The sequence below is a fragment of the Diorhabda sublineata genome, chromosome 3 (assembly GCF_026230105.1).
Source record: "Diorhabda sublineata isolate icDioSubl1.1 chromosome 3, icDioSubl1.1, whole genome shotgun sequence".
Lineage (NCBI taxonomy): Eukaryota > Metazoa > Arthropoda > Insecta > Coleoptera > Chrysomelidae > Diorhabda > Diorhabda sublineata.
In genome coordinates, this window is record NC_079476.1 from 6,535,305 (window position 1) to 6,556,232 (window position 20,928).

The 20,928-nt window shown below is 33.9% G+C and overlaps 1 protein-coding gene across 1 annotated transcript in view; it reads right to left on the reverse strand.

Annotated features, from left to right (window-relative positions):
• Nucleotides 1-20,928, reverse strand: part of LOC130441471 (uncharacterized) — a 66,507-nt gene that overhangs the window by 11,994 nt on the left and 33,585 nt on the right. The window contains exons 8-9 of the mRNA XM_056775172.1: nucleotides 8,454-8,692; nucleotides 3,559-4,291 (exon numbers count right to left, since the gene is read on the reverse strand). Coding sequence (XP_056631150.1) covers nucleotides 3,559-4,291; nucleotides 8,454-8,692 — 972 coding nt within the window. The remainder of the gene's footprint in view (nucleotides 1-3,558; nucleotides 4,292-8,453; nucleotides 8,693-20,928) is intronic.

The following is a 20,928-nucleotide window of genomic DNA, read 5'->3' on the forward strand; positions in this document are numbered from 1 at the left end:
AATAACTATTATATGGTATATATCTTCAGCTTCCCTTTTTCCATATTCAGTCAAATATTAATTAGATCAAAAAATGAAGAAGATTATTGAGAATTATGTCTATGAAACCTACTTCACAAAAAATTACCCATATAAATGGAGAAAATCGAATTTTCTTTGCAACCCGTTTTCATAAATATAAAAAGCAATGCTTTGAAAACTTCGTAGGTATTAAATGGAGGTACTTCAGTTCACCAGTTCAATAATTTCTATAAAAAATAGAGCAATCACCAATAACGTGCCTACCACCTACTATCCGTATTTAAGCAAAGTAGACTTTTTTCAGAGGTTACTTATTAAAAAGCGTATAGAACACTAAAGATATTGAGGAGAAAACTATGGATGAATTCCCAAGCTTAAGTAAATAAAAAAATGGTGAGAAATGTAATTCTCACATAAAGGAGTTACATTGAATACACTGTTGACACTGAAGGTAAACCGTTTACCTTGAGTCTCTGAAGACGATAACTTGGTTATCGAAACGCGAGTCAGGTAGTACTATTGTGAGTGTTGTAGTTTTATATATATATTCACAAGAAAACTATAAATTTCATTTTATAACAAATTTGCTAAATAATTGATTCTGAAAGTTCTTCGTCACTAGGTGCGTTACAACTCATGACTATTTTTAATCCGTTGAGATTAGGATGCGCCAGGTAGTCCGACTTCATAATACAACTCGTGACTTGAGAGTATTACCTGGAATTTACTACCCCATTCACTTTTTGAAGTTGGAAAATCAAAAAAGGAAAAACCTAGAATTTTTAGATATTACGTAGGAAATTAATTTTTTCAATTTGCGGAAGCCGTATTTTGTGACATTCCATAAAACATAATAATGCACACTTCTAATTGGTTGGGTTAGGTTTGGTTTTTGGTTAGTAGAAGTAAAATAACAATATGAATTTGTGAAACAAACATAGATGCAAAATGTAGTCTTTTTCGTCGTTTTTTATGTCTTTAGAATGTAAAATATTTTTTAGGAAAATACACTATAAATAGGTATATTTTTTTTGTTCCCCATTTCATCTCATAAAATCTCGAGCTGCATATTGTTTCGTCATGAGTTGTCTAATCTTCATGACAACCACTATCAAGGGGTGTGCATATTGTAACAGAAATTAAAATTTAATGGCGGGTATTAAATGAGTGATTATGCTATTTTGGGATCAACCATCTAGGAACTCATCATATTTTGCATAAGGTAGGTTAGGTTATTAGGTTATTTTATATTCCACGATTCGGAAACTTAGTTAACTATATGTATAATATTATCATAATCTTTTCTTAGCTTATACAGTGTTTCTACTTAAGCTGGAACCATAGGGAAAACTTTTTTATTATTCCTGATAAAAAGTTCTGCATGGTCCAAAAGTCAGAATGCAATCATCAGATATCAATTTTTTAAAGCAGTGTACGAGGTTTGTCAAAAAATTTGAATTTTTCACAATCCAGAAAAATGTTATGAAGCAAAGTTATTTTAAATAAAAGTTTTATTCAAATATGCAATTACAGCCATTTATTATGAAAATTCGAGTTTTGTGATTATTTACCAATTATTCTGTATTATTTATTCTGGCGGGATAAAATTTAACGCAATCTAGGATGTCCTGACATGAAGTAAGTGACAGTGAATGTCAGAGAGGCCGCAAATATTTTTAATAATAGACATCCGCATGGAAGAATTAGGCCTTCGACAGTTACAAAATATCTAAATAAATTTAAGGCTAGTGTAAATATAGAAAATAAATTTAACAATAAAAGCCGAAAGCGGGTTGCAAATCACTGAATTTGAAGTGATGGTTTCTGTCGTAGAAGGGCCAAAAATGTTATTAAGAAAAAGGACCTCTGGAATCCAGACTACTTCAGTAAGTAAAGATACAGTGGCAAATATTTTGAAAGGTGACAAATATCATGCAAACAAATCAAAATTTGTACACACCAAGGGATTACAATATTCGTTTTGAATTCTACGCTCTGATCCAAGGAAAGGTGGTTGAAGACTCGTTGTTTACAAGAACTATAATTTTTTTCGTTGGTGTAACATTTTCTTCAAACAGAACCGTCTCATCACAAAATTGTCGCTGTTGGACTAACAGTAATGCAAACTTTGTAATAAAAACTCGGAACCAATGTACCTTTAAAACAAACTTTGGTTGGGTGTGGACAAAAATAAATTAGTTGGAGCTTTTTGTTGACATTCCTTAAATGACGCATAATACAATCATTAGAAAATCAAGTAAGTGATTTCTTGCACGTTACAAGAACGTATGACAATTTGGTTCCAACAACTTGGTAGTTCCATCTATAGTACATTAAACGTTAGAATATTCCTTGAAAATATGTTTTATGGGAAGCGAATATAGCTTTTAATTCCAAACAACTTTAAATTGTGAAAAATAAAGATACTCCTGCACAAAATTCAAATTTTTTTACAAACTTCGTATACTGCTTTAAACAATTGATATCTGATGGTTGCATTCTAACTTGAGGATCATGCAGAACTTTTTATCAGAAATAACTTTTTTTCATAAAACCATTAATAAAACAGTTTTCCATATGGTTCCAACTTAAGTAGACACACTGTATCTTAACGAAGTGAATGGAATCTTCGCATTACTGCCGCCGCTCCTTATAAATGATACCAAATGTAATAAAAGAAGTTGTAGCGTTAAAAGAAAAAAAATTGTATAAATAAGTGGGATTCCATTTAAAACTGCTCCTGATATATTTATAAATATCGCATTTTCGCTGCCTTATTCCAAATACAGACGCTGACGCTTTTGCTTCATCTCTGCCCACTTATAATAGAAAATTAGCAGATATATCATTTCTTTGTTAATGTAGTCTCCATTGAGGTAAGTACATTTTTACCAACGATATTCTCTTGAAGGAAGAATTGTGAACCTCTTTAAACCATCAATTGATGCCTTCATTATCCGAATAAAATCGTTTTCAAGCTTCAGAAGCATCCGGTTATCATTAAGTGCCAAATTTGACGAAAATAGCTGTTGCGAACTGATTCTGGATCTGCAGCTAGGTGCGTTATTCTGATGCAAACTAACTCCATTGCTCAACTTCCCCTGATTTTTTTGTTTTATCGCCTCACTAAATTTTCCGTCGATGATGAACCTCGATATTTCCACCTCCTACTTTGTATTTTAGTCTCTATATCATAGTGAAAATTTCCTTATCTTATTTTTATTTCGTTAGACGAAATTGCTTATGTGTATCTGTTCCGCATATGATTTTACAGATTTCCCTAATGGAGGTCAACTCTTTTAAACGCAAGTAGTTAACCACCTTGATTTACTCAAATTATGCATATTTCTACTGAAATGTGACTGTCATGAATGCAGGCTTATACCATAGACATATTTCATAAGTTTCAGACTGCAAATACATAAATAATAGGTTACAAAGTGGCACGATGATGAATAATTGTTTTAATTAATAAATGGATCAAGGATGGAGCAAATGATTTAGCTTTCCTGTAAAAAAACAACTTTTTATACTTACTTTCGATCAATATTGAGCTGAAATAACTCCTGTTTGGTAAAGTTTTCTGTTTCTTAATTTCCGCTTTTTCGCTAGGAGATCCCAAAGTTTTACTTCCGCTCTCTACATTTTTCTTTTGATATGAAGGCAACGACAGAATATGTCTATAAACTTTTCCTCTATCAGATATAAATATAACTCTAAGTGTATTCTTTTCCACCATATTCAACATACTTTTCGCCCATGTCCAATTTTTATTCACAGAATCTATCAATCCTTGTGCTGGGGTTATTTTACCACTATTAACCAACTCTCCAAATGATCCCAATGCCGTTAGCTCGTCCTCGCTCATTCTTTCTTTGATAGACTCCAAATGCCAAGAGATGGCGTGAGATGTGGAGAATATATTACTCAAATACGGTCTTAAAATTGGTCCAAGGTATCTTTTACTCTGGTCCATTCCTCTATATAACCATTTCAAGATGGTTCTTACCAACGATAAATCGTCCTCAAAAGTTACTAAAGATACTAATTCTTTATCTTTTCGCATAATATCTACTAGTTTTGATGTGTGGCTGTTATAATTACTTTTTATTTTTAATCTGTTTTTTAAAATTGCCGGATTGGTTTGTGCTGTTAAGAATTGATCTCGTGCCTGATCCATTATTGTTACTAAGATGAATATTATGTCCTCTAGAGGATGCTCCTGACGGTAATCTTTGGAGCTCAAAAGTTCTTCTATAGCGTGGTTCACCTACAATAAAAAACATCCATCAACAATTTTGACAACTGCTTCTTCTTATATTTTCTTGACCTGTATAAAAAAGTAAAAGGTATATAACGATACTTATGCTGTAGTGTAATGTGGATTTTTCTATGCGTGCGTGACATGCAAGCACGATAAAATCTATTTCTCGACATATGATGAACTATATTTTCTATTAGACCAAGAGCCAGTGACCAATTTTAGGTGGTCATTTCAAAAGTCATGATACTTTTCACAGTCAAGCCTTAATACCTACAGATGCTGAAAAGCCACTTCTGGCAGCCCTATGTGGCCAGAAATTATTGCCAACCCAAAATTCACAAAAACTATTTTCAATCACTAGGATATTGGCTATATATCAAAGAAGTCCAAGGCAGAACAAGTAAACACATTTTTATGCGAAGCTTCTGATGAACAATATCTACTTCCAAAAGTGATTTTAGTGTTTGTGGCTTGAGGCCTAAAAATATGGACAGCAGAAATTATTTGTTGCATACCAAAATCATAGGTGTTACGGCCAACAGCCAAACCATCAGTGCTGTTTCGAAACTTGTTGCAAAATATTTTAAACTAACAAATCTCGGAGAATATACCAGACATGGGCTAAGACGTTCATTAGTAAAAGACACGGAGGATGGCGTTCTTCCAACTTAGCAGGAGGATACATGGAAGAGTCCATACAAAGAAAAATAGGAGAAAATATTTTTTAACACTTTTGACTTGCATAATACAAGTTCTGCGACATTCCTTCGGTAAAATTAAAACATCTGCGAACCATCTGCTTTAACAGCTTTAGTTCTAAAAAATTAAATACCCAATACTAAACTTAATAGCAACGATTTCTAAATATACTTATTATGTTGTTGTTGTTTTCAGAAAAGTGTTATTGATGAATTTCTTCTTCTTCTTCATCGTACTTTAAGACTTGGTCCTGTATTTGCATCAATGATTGCCTAGCTGCAGCTGGGATGATGAAAACCAGCTTTCCTACCATCTTGTAGGTGATCGTCCTGCTGGTCGGGAAGAAAAACCAAGTATTTGGTTTTTTTCTTGCTTTGCAATCTTTGCCATTCTGTCCACGAAGTCTATCCATTATCTTCGCCGATTTCTCGCCCATCTCATCACATCCTGGAGGTCACATATTATTTCATCAATTCTCTTGCGGTACCTTAATATTAATGACGCCTTTGTTGTTTGAGCTTTCACTTCAATCTTAAGATTTCTATTACTTGTTATATTCGCTCCTAGATATTTGCATGACATCACTTGTTCAACACTCTGATCGTATATTGAGAGTTTACACCTTCTCCGTTCTCTGGTTACTGTAAAAGATTTGGTTTTCTTCAGGGATATTTGCATGTTAAAAGCTTTCAATATTTGTTCAAACCTATACAGTAGCCTTTGTAAGTTATCTTTGTCTTCTGAGAAGATCATAATTTTTTTTCTTATAATTAATTTCAATTGTATTTCTTTGTTTAGCTCACGGAAAAAAATGGAAGGTCAGAAAAACTTTTCCATGCTCTGTTCTGAACATGCCAATTTAACGTCTTTGTAAAAACAGATAAAGACAAGGTGTTTTCAGATAAGTATAATAAAAAATAATTTATTTTGATATATACCCTTTCCATATCTTTGCAACGCTCCATGAGAACCTTCCATTGTTCCGAACAGTGCTGGGAGTCTTCTTCTGCTAGCTTCTTTCACCGCTAAAATGGATTGAAACCTCTTTCATTGCAATATAAATTTCACTAGAAATCGCACAGCAAGATTCAGCAGATAAATCTGATGGTCTAATACTGGGATGCTGAGCTTGGTTAGAAACCTGTTGACTGCCAATATGAAATGAGTTAGCGCATTGTGGAGAGTCCATGAAATGCTCTCTTCAGTTCGGGTTGTACGTATTATTTATCAATTCTTAAGTTTTTCATCCTCGGTCATCCATTTTTTGTAGTGGAAGTCCGACCATGGCGAAAGACATTTATATCGTCGTTGTGGCCATTTTGAAAACGTTTATCTGTTCAAAAACAACTGCACACGATAAGTAGTATACTATTTTATGAATTAGCTTAAGCTTAATTCGGGATTTCTTCAAATTTCATAATAAGGCGGTGCTCTTCTATTGCTCTTAAGGTTTTTCTGCGAAACGCAACAAGTTTATTGATTTGTTTACATTAGTAAGAGGCACTGCATTCGTAAACAGAAGGAACAACTGTCGATTATTGGCACTGCGTTTCTTAGTAGCAATGTCAGTCTCTTTATTTAATAACCATCCTTAGTCTATTCTATCTTTAACAATCATTCGTTATTCGTAAATATGTAATAATCTCTGAAATGAATAGCTCATAAATTAAATAGAAATAGAATAAGTGAAATAGAATGATAATATTGTTGATATTCTTAAAGGTAAGCTCAGAGCCATAAGTAATTTGAGAAATTTATATATCTGTTGAGATAAACAAATATTTTTGATTGGATACGGCTTTATTGTTTTCCAAAACATTCTCCATTGAGATCCACACTCTTTTGCATTCGTTTGAACCAATTATGGAGCATTTTTTCAATTCTGATTAAAATATCTCCAAAACATGTGATTTGAACGCATCAATTGCTTCTTCATGTGTAGAAAAACGTTGACCTCGTAAATTAATTTTGATCTGCGGAAGTAAGAAGAAATTATTGGGTGCTAAACAAGGACTGTACGGCGAATAACCAATCAATTCTATGTTTTGACTGTTCAAAAACGTTTTTGATTGAACCGATGTGTGAGAGCTTGCATTGTCGTGGTGGAGAACGATTGGTTTATGTGAAACAAAAGCTGGTGTACTATCTAGATCTTATCACGATCTTATAAACGTCTTTTAAAATTGAATTTCTTTGCACCAATCGACAGGAGCTGTTTTTTGAGCGATTGTCAAATTATGTGGTATCCAACGCGAACAAATCTTTTTGACATCCGAATTTTCATGCAATATTGAATGTATGTGAGTGGAACTAATGCCCAAATATGACTCAATTTCACGATGTGTCACATAACGATCTTATAATATCAGTTCACGCACAACATCGTTGTTTTCCGGCACAACAGCCGATTTTGGATGACCTTCACGAAATTCATCCTGTAGCGAAGTGTGACCCCGATTAAATTCGGAACACCGGCGAAACACGGTGGGTCAAGATAGTGCTACATCACCAAAAGTCAAATCGAGTTTATCGGCACACTACTGTTGACTTAATTCACGTTGAAAGTCATAGAAATTATCGCACGAAAATGTTCACGATTTAATTCCTTTTATTGACTAAGATGAATGTTTTATATTTATTGCACATAATCTAAATTTAAGTGGCAACCCTTGTACAAGTCTTAACTCGTCCAGAACCACCATATTCGTTCAAAATTATCACTGAAAATATAGCTTTAAAGCTGTAACATACCACTCAGCAAGCTGAAGGTTTAGACAATATGAACCCAATTTTTGTCAAAAATTCGAATTTTGTCATGAAATCATCACCTTTAACATTGATATCAATTCAGGGTTTCATTTGTTTTTAAATGAACTTCAGCTTTGGTATCATTTCCTTGTTGGTGCAAAGATCAGGTAATCACTATGGGCCAAATCTGGAGAATACGCTGGGTGGTGTAGTAATTGGAAGAGCGATTTGTGAGGCAGTGTATTATCTAGGTAGGAGAGATTTGATCAGGTTTTTGTCTCTATCTGTGCACTCAATGACTGATTCTACTACTAAATGATGTTATGTTTTTGAGCATTTTGGGGGTGCCATTCAGCTTATAACTTCTTTGACTCAATAATGAATCCATGTGTGATCCATTGTCACCTATTGTTAAGAAAAATCCTGCTTAGTTCATTTTATGTGAACAGAGTGAAAGAAATTTCTCATAGACGAAGTAGCGCCACAGCCATTTTAAAGAATTTTTTTTATATTTATTGTGGATCTCGGGTGACCATGACCACGATTAAAGGCAGCTACCACCTTATAACCATGGTTGCCAATGAAACGCAGTAAAAAATAACTCAACCTTCAATATCTCGATCTAAACTGAAGCAAATGTTGTGAAATGTTGACAAAAATCTTTTAAGGCTTGGTTCTAACTAAAAAAGAAGTGGTAGTCAATCCGATATATTTAACTAACCTGCATAGTATTTTGTTTGATGCTTAATATTTTATTCAGTACCATTCCAATATACTCTAGCTGCCTTAATGTGTATTGAGTGTCTACAATTTCTCGTTGATTCTTTGAACCAGCAAAACAGAACCTCCTCCCTCTTGTTCCAGGCGGAGGAAGTAGACTCTCAACTAAATCTTTCCATTTATAAAGTAGAATCATCTCGCTTTCCAAAGCCTGTATTGTTCTGTGAAACTCTTCGTTTCCTGCAATGAAAACTACGTTTATCCATGTATTAGGGACTGAGTTTTGCTAAATAGATAGTGCGTCATAAAACAACGTTTTGGAAACAAAATTACCAAATAATTTTGTACTCAATCTCAAGACATAAGGTTGCTATGACAAGGATTCAATATATTGTTTGATATAAATTATAATCAGCCCTTATTTTGATTTCTGGTACAAACAATGGTGATTCCAACGTGAACTTATTACATTTGTAAAAACAATTATAAGTTTATATTGCCAAATCTGAAGATGAATGCAGAAAAACTCGTCCAAGCTTGGAGAGAACAGATGATCAAAAAGTGTGAACAAAGAGATCTGAAGATGAAGAATTTAAGCTGGCTACAAGCATGAACTTTGAAATGAATTTATAAACTACATAATAATCATGTCAATTGTGCAGCAGTACTGGCAAAGCATAGATACAAATCAAGATTTCAAGGATCATTACCAAAGTTTCCTAGTTGCAAATTAGAGCATGTATGGGGAAGTTCAAATTTCAATGGTTGAAAAAATAATCAGCCAAAGACTACAATATCATCATCATACTCTTACTCCAACTATGAATTTAGGTGACAGAGGAAACCGGCCAATCAACTTAAAATAGGACGGAGTAACCTTTTTACTAAAGAAATCTCACTAAAATCATATCTTCAAGGCTAATAGAACCTTTCGGGGTTTCCAATGTGGATAATTATCTGATCAGTTCATAACAATCTAAAGTTGCTGCTTTGGGCGAGCTTTTCATGATTTTGAGCTGTTCACACACGAACATTTCTCGATGGACCACTCTATTTAAACAGCTAGAGACTGTTAGCTTAACTTTAAGAAACATAAGAGATTTCGAAAAAACTATCCGCTTAGGAATAAAGGTCAGATAAAAGAGAGTAAAGGCCTCCGATTATATGTTGTACAGATAATAAATTGAACAGATCTTCGCTAAGGTATCAAAAAATTGACAACGCTGCAGGTGTCAGAAGGCCAATAGAGAGTTTGTAGACGACCTTTTACACCTTTCGTGATAGTATTGTGTTATCATGTCACAGTATTGGGTTTTAACGCCGCGCATACTCACGAACGTGTTCTTTATTCTTGAATGTCTTATATGTAACGAGTATAATATACAGGAACAAACTTGTGTACAGTTTTAAACCTGAATCTACTTAAAATGTAGATTGTTAAATCTGCAGCTAACAAATAGTTTGAATAGTGTATTTGGTATAAAGTGTTTAGCTAATTGAGTTCTGCGTGTTTATCCCTATTAACAACGATTTATATCTAAGCGTTTCATCATTATTTTGCCTCGCAGTTGTATAAGTAATACAAACAATATTTTTATTCGTGCGATAATTTTACTGTAAAATAGAAAAGGGAACAATTAAGCAAAGTTAGCGGACATACGAACTATCTCTGACGGTATTTGGATGTTTTTCTAATTTAATTATAGTATTTCCATTCGTGAGGTAAATTAATAAACACGTTTTTGAATTATTTAAATACTAAACACTACACTTAACTAACTTATAATAAGTCACTTATCACTATCACTTAACTAACTTAAATAATTTATTTGAATTCTTCGATTTCTTTGCTATTTATTATTATCTGAACTGAGCTGAACTGCGCTACAGAAACTTATTTATATGCCACGACAGAGCTCTCCAAATCTCTAGAACATAAATAAACAAAACAAATAACAATAATTTTAAAACAGAAGAGACCTAAAATCAAAAACATTTAGATGTATCAATATAAAAAGGTCTAAGAAATGAGAAATTAAAGAATCAAATAAATAAATAAACCATACAAGAAATTATCTAAAAGAAACAATGTCAATAAACCACTTGCTATAATAAGTTATATATGAAACAACAGAAAAGATTGTTAGTTCTGTGTGATTGAACTACAAGGCTCAACAATAGTGAAGAAAACGGAAATATTCTTATATTGATGACCCCACAGATCGGGATTTCATTCTTCCCAACTCATTTGTACTCCATTTAATCGACTTAAAGACATATATGTATCGAAATCACGAGCAGAACTTCTTGGTTTGCGTTTCAAGCAATGGCATCTCTTAACAAAAGGCATAAATGTCACCGTTTTTCGAAGCCGCCACAGAGAGCTTGCCTATTTTTTCAACATTTCTTGGTTTTTTTTGGCGATTTGGTTTATTGTTATAACATCGATGCCTTATTTGAAGCTTTTGGTATTATTTACGACCCACAAAGATGGATATTATTCATAAAATCATCAAAAGTAGATATTACACAACGGTAATACATACATCATCATATTCAGATCATACAAATCTAAGGCTTCTAGTTGAGAAGATGAAGTATGAAAAATATACTCGGAAGATCTGCGAAGATTTAAAAATTATTGCTACACTTCTGGGTATGCAACAAGGTTAAACTAAATAATATTGTTTATTGTAGCTTTGGAATAGTGGCGATAAAGGAAATAATTACGTCATAAAAGTTTGCCCATCCAGGAAAAGTTCCACTCCAGGAATATTAGGAATAATGGAAAATTTTGTTAAATCTCTTAAACGCTAAAGTGAAAACCTTTTAAAATTTCGAAAAATGATAGCTGGAAAAGTGAAAATAGGGATTTTCATAGGGCCTCAAATACGAAAGTTGATAAACGACAATACTTTCAACTTAAAAATTGAATGAAGAAGAGAGCAAGGCTAGGAAATCCGTGATTCACGTTTTTACAAATGTTCTCGGAAATATGAAAGCTGAGATAAAACATCTGATTGAAGCCTATTCGTTATTAGCTGTAAAATGTCTTTCAAAATACATATTCTGTACTTACATCTAAATTTTTGACTTGAATGCTTGAGAGCGTTTGTGATGAGCAAGGCCAGCGTTTCCACTCAGATATAGCAGGCACAAAAGGCGTTATCAAGGAAAATGGACCTCTGTTATGCTAGCAGACTAATGTTGGAGGTCAAAAAGAAAAGCTGTAGATCTCGATTATAGAAAAAAAATCAGTTCAATTTCACGCTTTTGAAGTTAAAAAAATCAATTATTAGAAGTTATGATTGGGTGTGAATCTTTCTATTCATATCCACAAAAAAATCTGAGAAAACTGAGTCATAAAATTATTACCACCGTGTACATTTTTTAATGTTCATTTGAATCCGTTAAATCGCTTTCATGGGTTTGCGTAAAATAATTTTTTGTTGACCAGTGTAATTAGAATACTTGTCTGGAGTTTGAAGGATAAGGAATCACTGCTAACATCACTAGTATTGACCATAGAGAGTGACAACTCTGCTATATATCAAAAATTAGCGTTTTTGAGCGCCATACCAAATTGTGCTACAGGCGCAAGCGTATTACGTTTTGGTGTAAGCAGGAATGTATTTGCTTACACCAAACTTACACTTAATGTGTGAACATAAACAAGCATAATAGATATTTATCCTTGTTATAAGAAAAACTCTTCTATCTAAGCCCAAAAATTTCGAAATATGAGAGAAGTATTGGAAAAATTCGGAGAATGAAAAGTGTTGATGTATGTCAAAAAACACTTTGATACCTGCAATTTTTCTATCTTTGGTGGATAATCTGAAGCTGCAAAATTCGTCATCGCCCTTAGATTTTTTCTGTCAAATATATTTTTTAACTGTAAATTATTAAATTAGTGTCAAAGTAAATTTAATAATAATTCTTTTAGGTTATATCTACTACATTATTGTAAACAAAGCAAGTCGTTGAAATTTTCGATAATGAACATCGTGTAGTCGTGAAAATCCCAAAGTATGTTCCGAACTTCTAGCTCTTCCGGAAAATTGCAAAATTAGAAAAAAAGCACGACAGAATTTTTTTCTAAGGCTGTTGAAACGTAATTTTCATTCAATTGGCTTTGACAATCATTTTTGACCTGTTATCATCAGTAGGTGTCTTTAGATTAGGTAGTTGGCATTACTGAGCCAAGAAGGACGATTGCAGATGGATTTCCAATCCGAAAAACGGTAGGGAAGTGTATAGTGCTGTCAACATTTTTAAAACTTTTGCTCTCTTGAATTTGCTGGCCAAATTCTCTGGTCTTCTCCATGCATACAACCTCTAATATCACAAGAGAATATCGCATGGATATTTATGACAAGTGCTGTCACTATTTCCCATGAAAAGCGCTATTTCATTCCTCTTTTCTATCATTTTCCCAATACTAGCGGATCTGTCAATTTTCTCAATAAACTACACTGCTGAAGAGCCTTATCAGTAACTTCAAAAAATATATAGTGGCTCTTATTATCAAGAGGTTCACTACAGGGTTCACTACAAGGTCGCTTCACAGCATTAAGATTTTCTTTGTTTTCCAAGTCCCTCGAAAAACAAAAATAGCGAAGTAAATATTACAAAATATACTCCCTATCCCCACTTTAAACTTATATATCTTCCAAAACAAAACGAAGAAAAAATAATAGACACACCCAAAATCTGCATTCATGATAAAAGACAAAAAGACAGTCAATGTGTTGAGTGTACCTCCGTGGTCATGGAGTCGCACTGATTCCTCACATGTCAGACGATCCGAGAGCGCTTCGTTTTTAAAAAGATTCACTTTCACTAAGGTGTCTTCCGCACAGAACAACTTATAAACAACACAAACGAAACATAACGAACATGTCACCCCTTGTCTGTGGAGCCTCGTGCCAAGACTTGGTCAACGACAGAAATTACACATGTAGCACGAAGGATAGCAAAGCATACAGGTAGTAACAGGTGACTGACGATTTTAAAATGTATGTGTAAGCTGTGTGAGATAAAATAGCTGATGTCTCTCTCTCTCACCCCCCCCCCCTCACGCTGTTTATGCCATCCTTACAACGACAGTCTCAGCATAGCTCAAAGGCATTTATATTCTCTACATCATGAAAGTTTTTTGCTGTTTTCCTCCAAAAATATTGACATCACTAGTCATAATTACCCATGCGACGTACTCTCATGATGTTAGAGTTTGCATACGACTCTAACTGTAGAGAAACAAAAAGGAAAATGGGCCTATTTGGTTAGCAAACTTAAAAGAGTACAAATTTCAAAAATTTTAACAGCACTATACACGTACCTGTCGCTTTTCGGGTCAGGAACGCACCGCAGTCGTTCATCTTGTTTGTGTAACGCCAACTACCTGATCCAAAAACCTACTGACGATAACCGGTCAAAAGTGATTAACAAAGGATATTGCATAGCATGAAATTTTGAACGAACCCTATAGTTTTTGTGACCAATAAGAAAAATGGAAATAATCAAATATGAGAGATCGAGTAAATCAATTCATTACACGTAATTGTGAAAACTGACACATCTAAGAAGGGTAGAAAAGAGAAATGATCACTAATCACGACGACTGCTAAACGAATAGCACATTTCATGGAAAATATTGACATTACTTGTCATAAATACCCATGCGACGTACTCTTATAATGTTAGAGGTTGTATGCATGGAGAAGACCAGAGATAGAAATATGCCGGTTTGACCAGCAAACGTAAAAGAGGAAAATTTTTGAAAATATTGGCAGCACCCTACACCCAACTAGCGCTTTCCAGGTCGGAAATGCACCTGCAATCGTCCATCTTGACTAAGTAGTACCAACTACCTGATCTAAAGACATCTACTGACGATAATTGGTCAAAAGTGATTGTCAAAGGAAATTTTAAACAAACCCTATAATTTTTGTGACCAATAAGAAAAATGAAAATAATCGAATATGAGAGATCGAGGAAATCAATTCATTATACGTCAAATGCACATCAAATTTGTCATTGTCAAATGTAAGAATCTTATCTAAAAGTCAAAGCGAAAAACATAACGCTTAAGTTATGGAATACAAACAAAATTGATATGAAAAATCTTTTTCAAAACACAGTGATGGGGGATAGTAAAATTTGTGATAAGGATACCAAGTTAAAAACGAAAACTAATAAAAGTTTCAAAATGAATACAGCAGACGGAGAAACATTGAACAGCGATGAAATGAAACGTGGAATATCGGTAGACTTTTCTGTACTAAAAGATACTTCAGTTACAACGTTACCCGTTGTCGGTTCTCCTTCTGAGAATGCCTGTGGAACTAATTTGCAATGGCAAGAAAAAATTACCATCATCACTCCGCTTTTGAGCCGTCAAATGATCCTTCCGGAGCTTTCGAATTGTCTAGCCGTTCAAGCTTTTTTGAAGATGTGTAATTTGGAATTCGAAATAGAACGAAGATATAACGCTGCAGCAATGTCCCCAACGAACACTGTCCCTTTTATTAAAATAGACAAATATGTTATTGGTGGATTAGAGGGGATTGTTCAATTTGTTAATACGAAGAATATAAGTCTAACAGATAAACTCGATAACAATCAGAAAGTGAATCTAAAAGCATTTTTTGCTTTAGCCATGAATAAATTCAACTTGGTTGAACTCTATATGTGTTGGAGGCATCAAGAAACATATAAAAATGTTACCAGGTATATTTATAATTACTTATTTCTAAATATATTCGTTTAAAAAAACATAGTTGTCAAGTTGTCATATATTTTTTATAGAATAAGTAACTACTTATTATCATAATATTTTAATAGCGAAGCTCTTATGTTACAGCCAATGGTTTCTATTGAATATCATAATTAGTTACTTCCTTTTCAAACTCGTATGAAAATTTAGTATTTGTTTAATTTTAATTCAAAGCTTACTCATCATTTTCCTCCAAGCCCACGTTTTCACCGCCAGCAATTTCTTCCCTCCATATTCTCGTATACTTTGCCTAGGACATAGTCCACCTCTTTTAACCATTTTATCCTAGGTCTGCCGTATCTTTGTCTATCATCATATACTATAGATTTTGTTCCTTCTCTACCAACATACCCCAACCGAGGTACTCAACTTTTCTACGATCTTTTGACCTTGCTTTCCAGATCTCATCATTTTTGTTAAGCTTTTTAAATCCATCCGCTTTCCCTCTGTAAACATTTCGCTAAATATTGTCTCCATTATAGATCTTTCTTATGTTACTAGTACTATATCTTCAGCGATTATTTGTCCAATACATGATCATAAAGTGAATCGCCTTGTTATTTTATCTTCTTTGTTAATCACAATTTCATCAGATTCTCCTTAGATAATTGGTATGCTCATAGTCATCTCAATTAATCTTTGCAGCTTTTAGTATACACCTTGTTCTTCTAGTACTGGGAATCGATGGGTTCTTTTGTTTAAGTCAAAGATGTATTGGATATCTATGTCCATTTGGTGCTGTACTTCTTCCATTATTTGTCCTGATATTTCTCGAGTGTTAGTAGCTGGTCTTTCCAAAAACTTGACAAATTGTGACTAATTGAATCAGCCTTAAATAAGTTCTAAATAAAAAGTTTGAGTTAAATAATTTTATGTAGCAATAAATGAGCGTGAATTATCAAATTTTATTATCGTCATCATTATAATTTTCTTCCCGAATTTTAGTCAAAAGAATGGATCAGTTTATCCATGGCCATTAAACTGGATCCAGAATATCACCAAACGGCACCAAGTGAGCAAACAACTCAAAAACCTCGATTGGAAAGAAAAAACTTTAAATGAAGTCATATTCGAATTTGAAGTTTTCTGTGAAGCTCTATCTCAAAGATTGAATGGAAAGTCTCAATTTTTCGATGAAGGTGATACTGAATTGGACGCTTGTGTCTTCGGACATTTGTTTTCAATATTACATACCCCTTTACCTGGAAATTATTTATCGGACACAATAAAAACTCATCCGGACTTGATGAAATTAGTAAACAGAATAAAAAAATTGTATTTCTAGCACTATGATAATGTCATTCATTGTTAAAGATTAAATCATTTGATTAAATAATATTGGTTTTTGTCAAAATCTCTTCCTTATTATGAACCTATGAAAATCTATTCTCAATCTGGTTTGCCCATACTTTGAATAACAAGTACTGAGGTATGACCTAATAAAATGAATTCATTGTCATAACAAAATTCATTTGTATCAAAATCGCAAAGAGAGAAGATAAATATTAACCTGTTAGAATCAATAACACTTGAATTTATCATGCTAATACAGAAAAATATCTGACTATGACTCTCAAGATCAGACTGTTGGAGAAACCACATCAAAAATAGACACGCGGAGCTGGTATGAAATATATGGAGATACCTGTCCATAATTCCTATAACCACCTTAGAACTTATGTCAGCTGCAACGAAAAATAGAGTAGTGACATCATTGATCGATCCTGATATCGTTGAAGCTGTGACATCCAACGAGATCTTCAAATAAAAACGAAACAAATTACCGCAACGGCTGCATCATCATGTGAACATCCAGGCTATTAGCACCAGGACACCATAAACATTATTACCGTAAAGCGGGGTTACATTGAACCCCAGGGTAACATTGAACAATTTTGAAATAAATAATATATTTTTCCACAAGTTGGCCTGAAATTGTTTTTTTGGGACCGATCTATTTTTTTGAGGGTCGCAAATATGTTTTTCTTGGACTTTCTTACTTTCCAAGGCGTCGAAGATAAACAAGATCCCAAAAGGAACGTTAAGCCACAAACTGAACAATAAAAAAGTTAAAAACGCTGGTAGGCGCCCAGTTTTAAGCAACGACGAAGAAAAGTTACTGGTTGATATGCTCTTGAAAACCGCTGAGTGGGGCTTTCCTTTGACTCACGACGATTTACGACATATTATGAAAAGCTATTTGGACAAAATGGGTAAGCAGTTTAACAATCATTTGCCTGGTATCGACTGGATTAAAGGCTTTCTGAAAAGAAACAGAAAATTAAGTTTAAGTAAATCCCAAAATATTAACCCAAATAGAGCATCTACCACTAAAGAAGTTTTCAATGCATATTTTTATAACCTTGAGCAATGTTTAGACGGAGTTTCCCCCGATTGCATATACAATTTCGATGAGACAAATTTATCGGATGACCCTCGGTCTACAAAATGCTTTTTTAAAAGAGGGGTGAAATACCCAGAACGTTTATTGTCTCACTCAAAATCAAATATTTCTTTGCTGTTTTGCGGAAGCGCTTTAGGAGTTCTGCTACCACTGTATGTAGTCTACAAAGCAGAAAACCTTTGGACAACCTGGGTGGAAGGAGGACCCTATAAAACAAGATACAACCGCACAACTCATGGATGGTTTGCTTCTGCAACCTTGTTAAATTGGTTTACTTCTGTTTTTCTCTATCACACGAGACATCAAGAGGAGTCAAAGTATTAATCGGGGATAACTTGGCGAGCCATTTCTCTGAGGAATTTATCAGTGATTATAAGTTAGCGACAGGAACAACTGGTCTTCCAAAGGAGGCATTTCCAAAAAACTTAAAGAAGTTAATGCCGAAATTCGCAGAAGCCGGCGAACAATACCTTTCGGGCAACGAGTATATTCCCTTTAGACAGAAATGGAATATTAAAGAAATTGCCTGGTACTGACGACACTGAAATAAACCAAAATTTCGAAAACAGTTTAAACGACACAGTTGTACAATTACTACAGGGTATTAGGAACAAAAAAGGACCTAGAACTCAAAGAAAAACGAAATAAACATTGTACCGGGTAAATGATTTTGAAATAGGAGAAAGTTCTGAATGTTCTGCGACAACCACCGAGAATCAGAAAAAGTCTGCTAAGGAATTTGATAGTGATAGTTCCGACGTAGAAATAGAGCTTCAAGACGAATCTGATTGTGATCTCGAGACATTTTGTGATGAAGTGCTCCAAGAAGAGAATAAAGAGTATGACAAGCCGACGGAGGCTGCAGTCGTTAACGACTATGTGCTTGTAAGATTCGCAACCAAAAAACTTTCAAATTTTTCATCGGCCTTATACATGAAAAACTGCGTGATGAAGAATACGTTGTCAAATTCTCAAGAAATGCTAATAAATCTGCCTTCTATTAGCTAGAGGTAAATTTTTCACTGCGTTGTGCATTATAACGATATATAATATTGTTTTTGTTTTCAGATAGACGACGTGTCAAGTCCCTTGGATTTTGAGACACTTCTGCCCGCTCCAGCTGAAGACCACCGCCAAAAAGTGGTTTTTTCGATCAAATCGACGGGTATGCTGTGAGCTAAAAGTATTTATAAAAACTGTCGTTCATACGTTTCCCTTATCTTTTGTTATTTCACTTGCGAATTGTAAATTTTAAAAGTTTATACAAAAGTCATTCAATTTAAGGGTGAATAATGTTAGTGTTATTAAAAATTTAAATCAAAGACTTTTTTCTGACTGCATTGTCTTTAAAATAATATTTTGATAAATTATTCGTGAAAAATTTCAATTAAGCTATTCAAATATCAATTCATATTATAGAAATTGTTCTATCCTATTTGAATTTAGGTACTACACAACTGGTATAGTCTATTCTGCAGCAGCCATTCTGGTTAACTGTCCTTACTATTTTATGTTCTAAGATTGCAATCTAGTTATTAGTTCTTAGTGTAAACCATTAATTAGAACATATCCACAAACATCTTTCGAAAAAAAACACACTCTGATAGTATACATGTTACTGTGAATGTCCAATATTAGTGAATGTACCAGTGTATGTCGACGATCACCAATTTCTATGTTGTAACTCGAAAACTGTTTTTAATTTATACTTGAATCGGACATACACCGGTGAATGTTAACATACACGGAGGAGATACTGTGAACCTTTGATTCGGCGTTTTACAATTTGTGTGAATGTTAACAAACGCCAGTGTTTGTTTGAAAAGCAAGAACGTCATTAACATCTCTTTAATATACGCTGCTTCACTCTCTGACCAAGGTCGAAAATGCGTCGCTGCGCTATTTTGTTTTAACACATGTAACCAAGAGGTTATGTTTGTTTAAAAAGGTCAGATTTGCATGAAAACACTGTGCAAAGTAATCAATTTTATCACAAAATAAATGAGCTTTTAGGCGGTAAACGTACTGAGAACTTTTTTTTTCACAAAACAACGATACGGTGAATTGATATGTTAAATACTTCTAGCAAAACAAGGAAGTCAAAAATCTGCTCTTGACTATCGAAGAATGAAACGATTTGACGTTTTCAAAGTTAAAGATGAAAATAAATTGATTGTTCCGTTGCAACTAGGCGAGAACAACATAATATATTATGTGAGCATTGATGAAATCTAAGACATACTTCACGAAGTTCACTTACGTACCGGGTACGGTGAGAGAGCTAGAATGTTGAAAGAAATTCAACTAAAATACAAAAACATTACGTATGAAACAGTGATGATGTATTTGAGCCTTTGTGTGCGACCTATTTTATCAACAGAACTCAATAGTAGATTTAATCGACATGCAATCTTGTCGTAATGCAGACTTCAAGTTTATAATGGTTTATCAAGACCATATGACAAAATTTGTTCATTTGAATGCGTTTATACTTTGTGGAGCTTTAAGTACTCTTCAATCCGATAACGGCCGATAATTCGCAAACAAAGTTATTACTTAACTTTGTTCGATGTGGTGTGATGTTAAATAGTCCACAGCAAACCTAGGCATAGTCAAAGCCAAGGATTTGTAGAAAGAACCAATCAGGATATTCAAAACATGTTGACTGCTTGGATGCAAACGAATTACACTGTAAAATGGTCGGAAGGATTACGGTTTGTACAATTTTCGAAAAAAACTGCCAGACACCTTATGAAGCTATGTTCGGAGTAAAAGCTAAAAGAGGACTAGTGACTTTGTCACTACCACGTGATCAAATTTTGAATGCTGAAACTGAAGAGGAACTTGAAAAAATTCAAATTTAGAATTCAAATCTCACAAACGTTGGTGGTCAACAAACTACTGATGATATAAAAACTACTCATGATATAGGAATTGTTGATGGTAGACAAATGACTGACGATATACAGACTGATGTTGGTACACGAATTGTTAATTCCACACAAATTAATGATGATACACGAGATGCTGATGATACTAAATTTGATAATAGTACACAAGTAGCTAATTCCACACAAAATATAGAAGACGAAGAAAATGAGGATGAAGAATTTCAAAAATGTTTGGTATGTGAAAAACGCTCTAGTTTGGACACAAACTGTAGCATGCCAGTTCATTCAAAGTGTTGTGTAAATTTATCAGAAACCGAAATATGTTTACTGTGCAGCAAAAAAGAGTCGACTAAGAGAAACATTGAGCTAGCAAAACTTGGACTTCAGAATCAAGCAAAAAAAA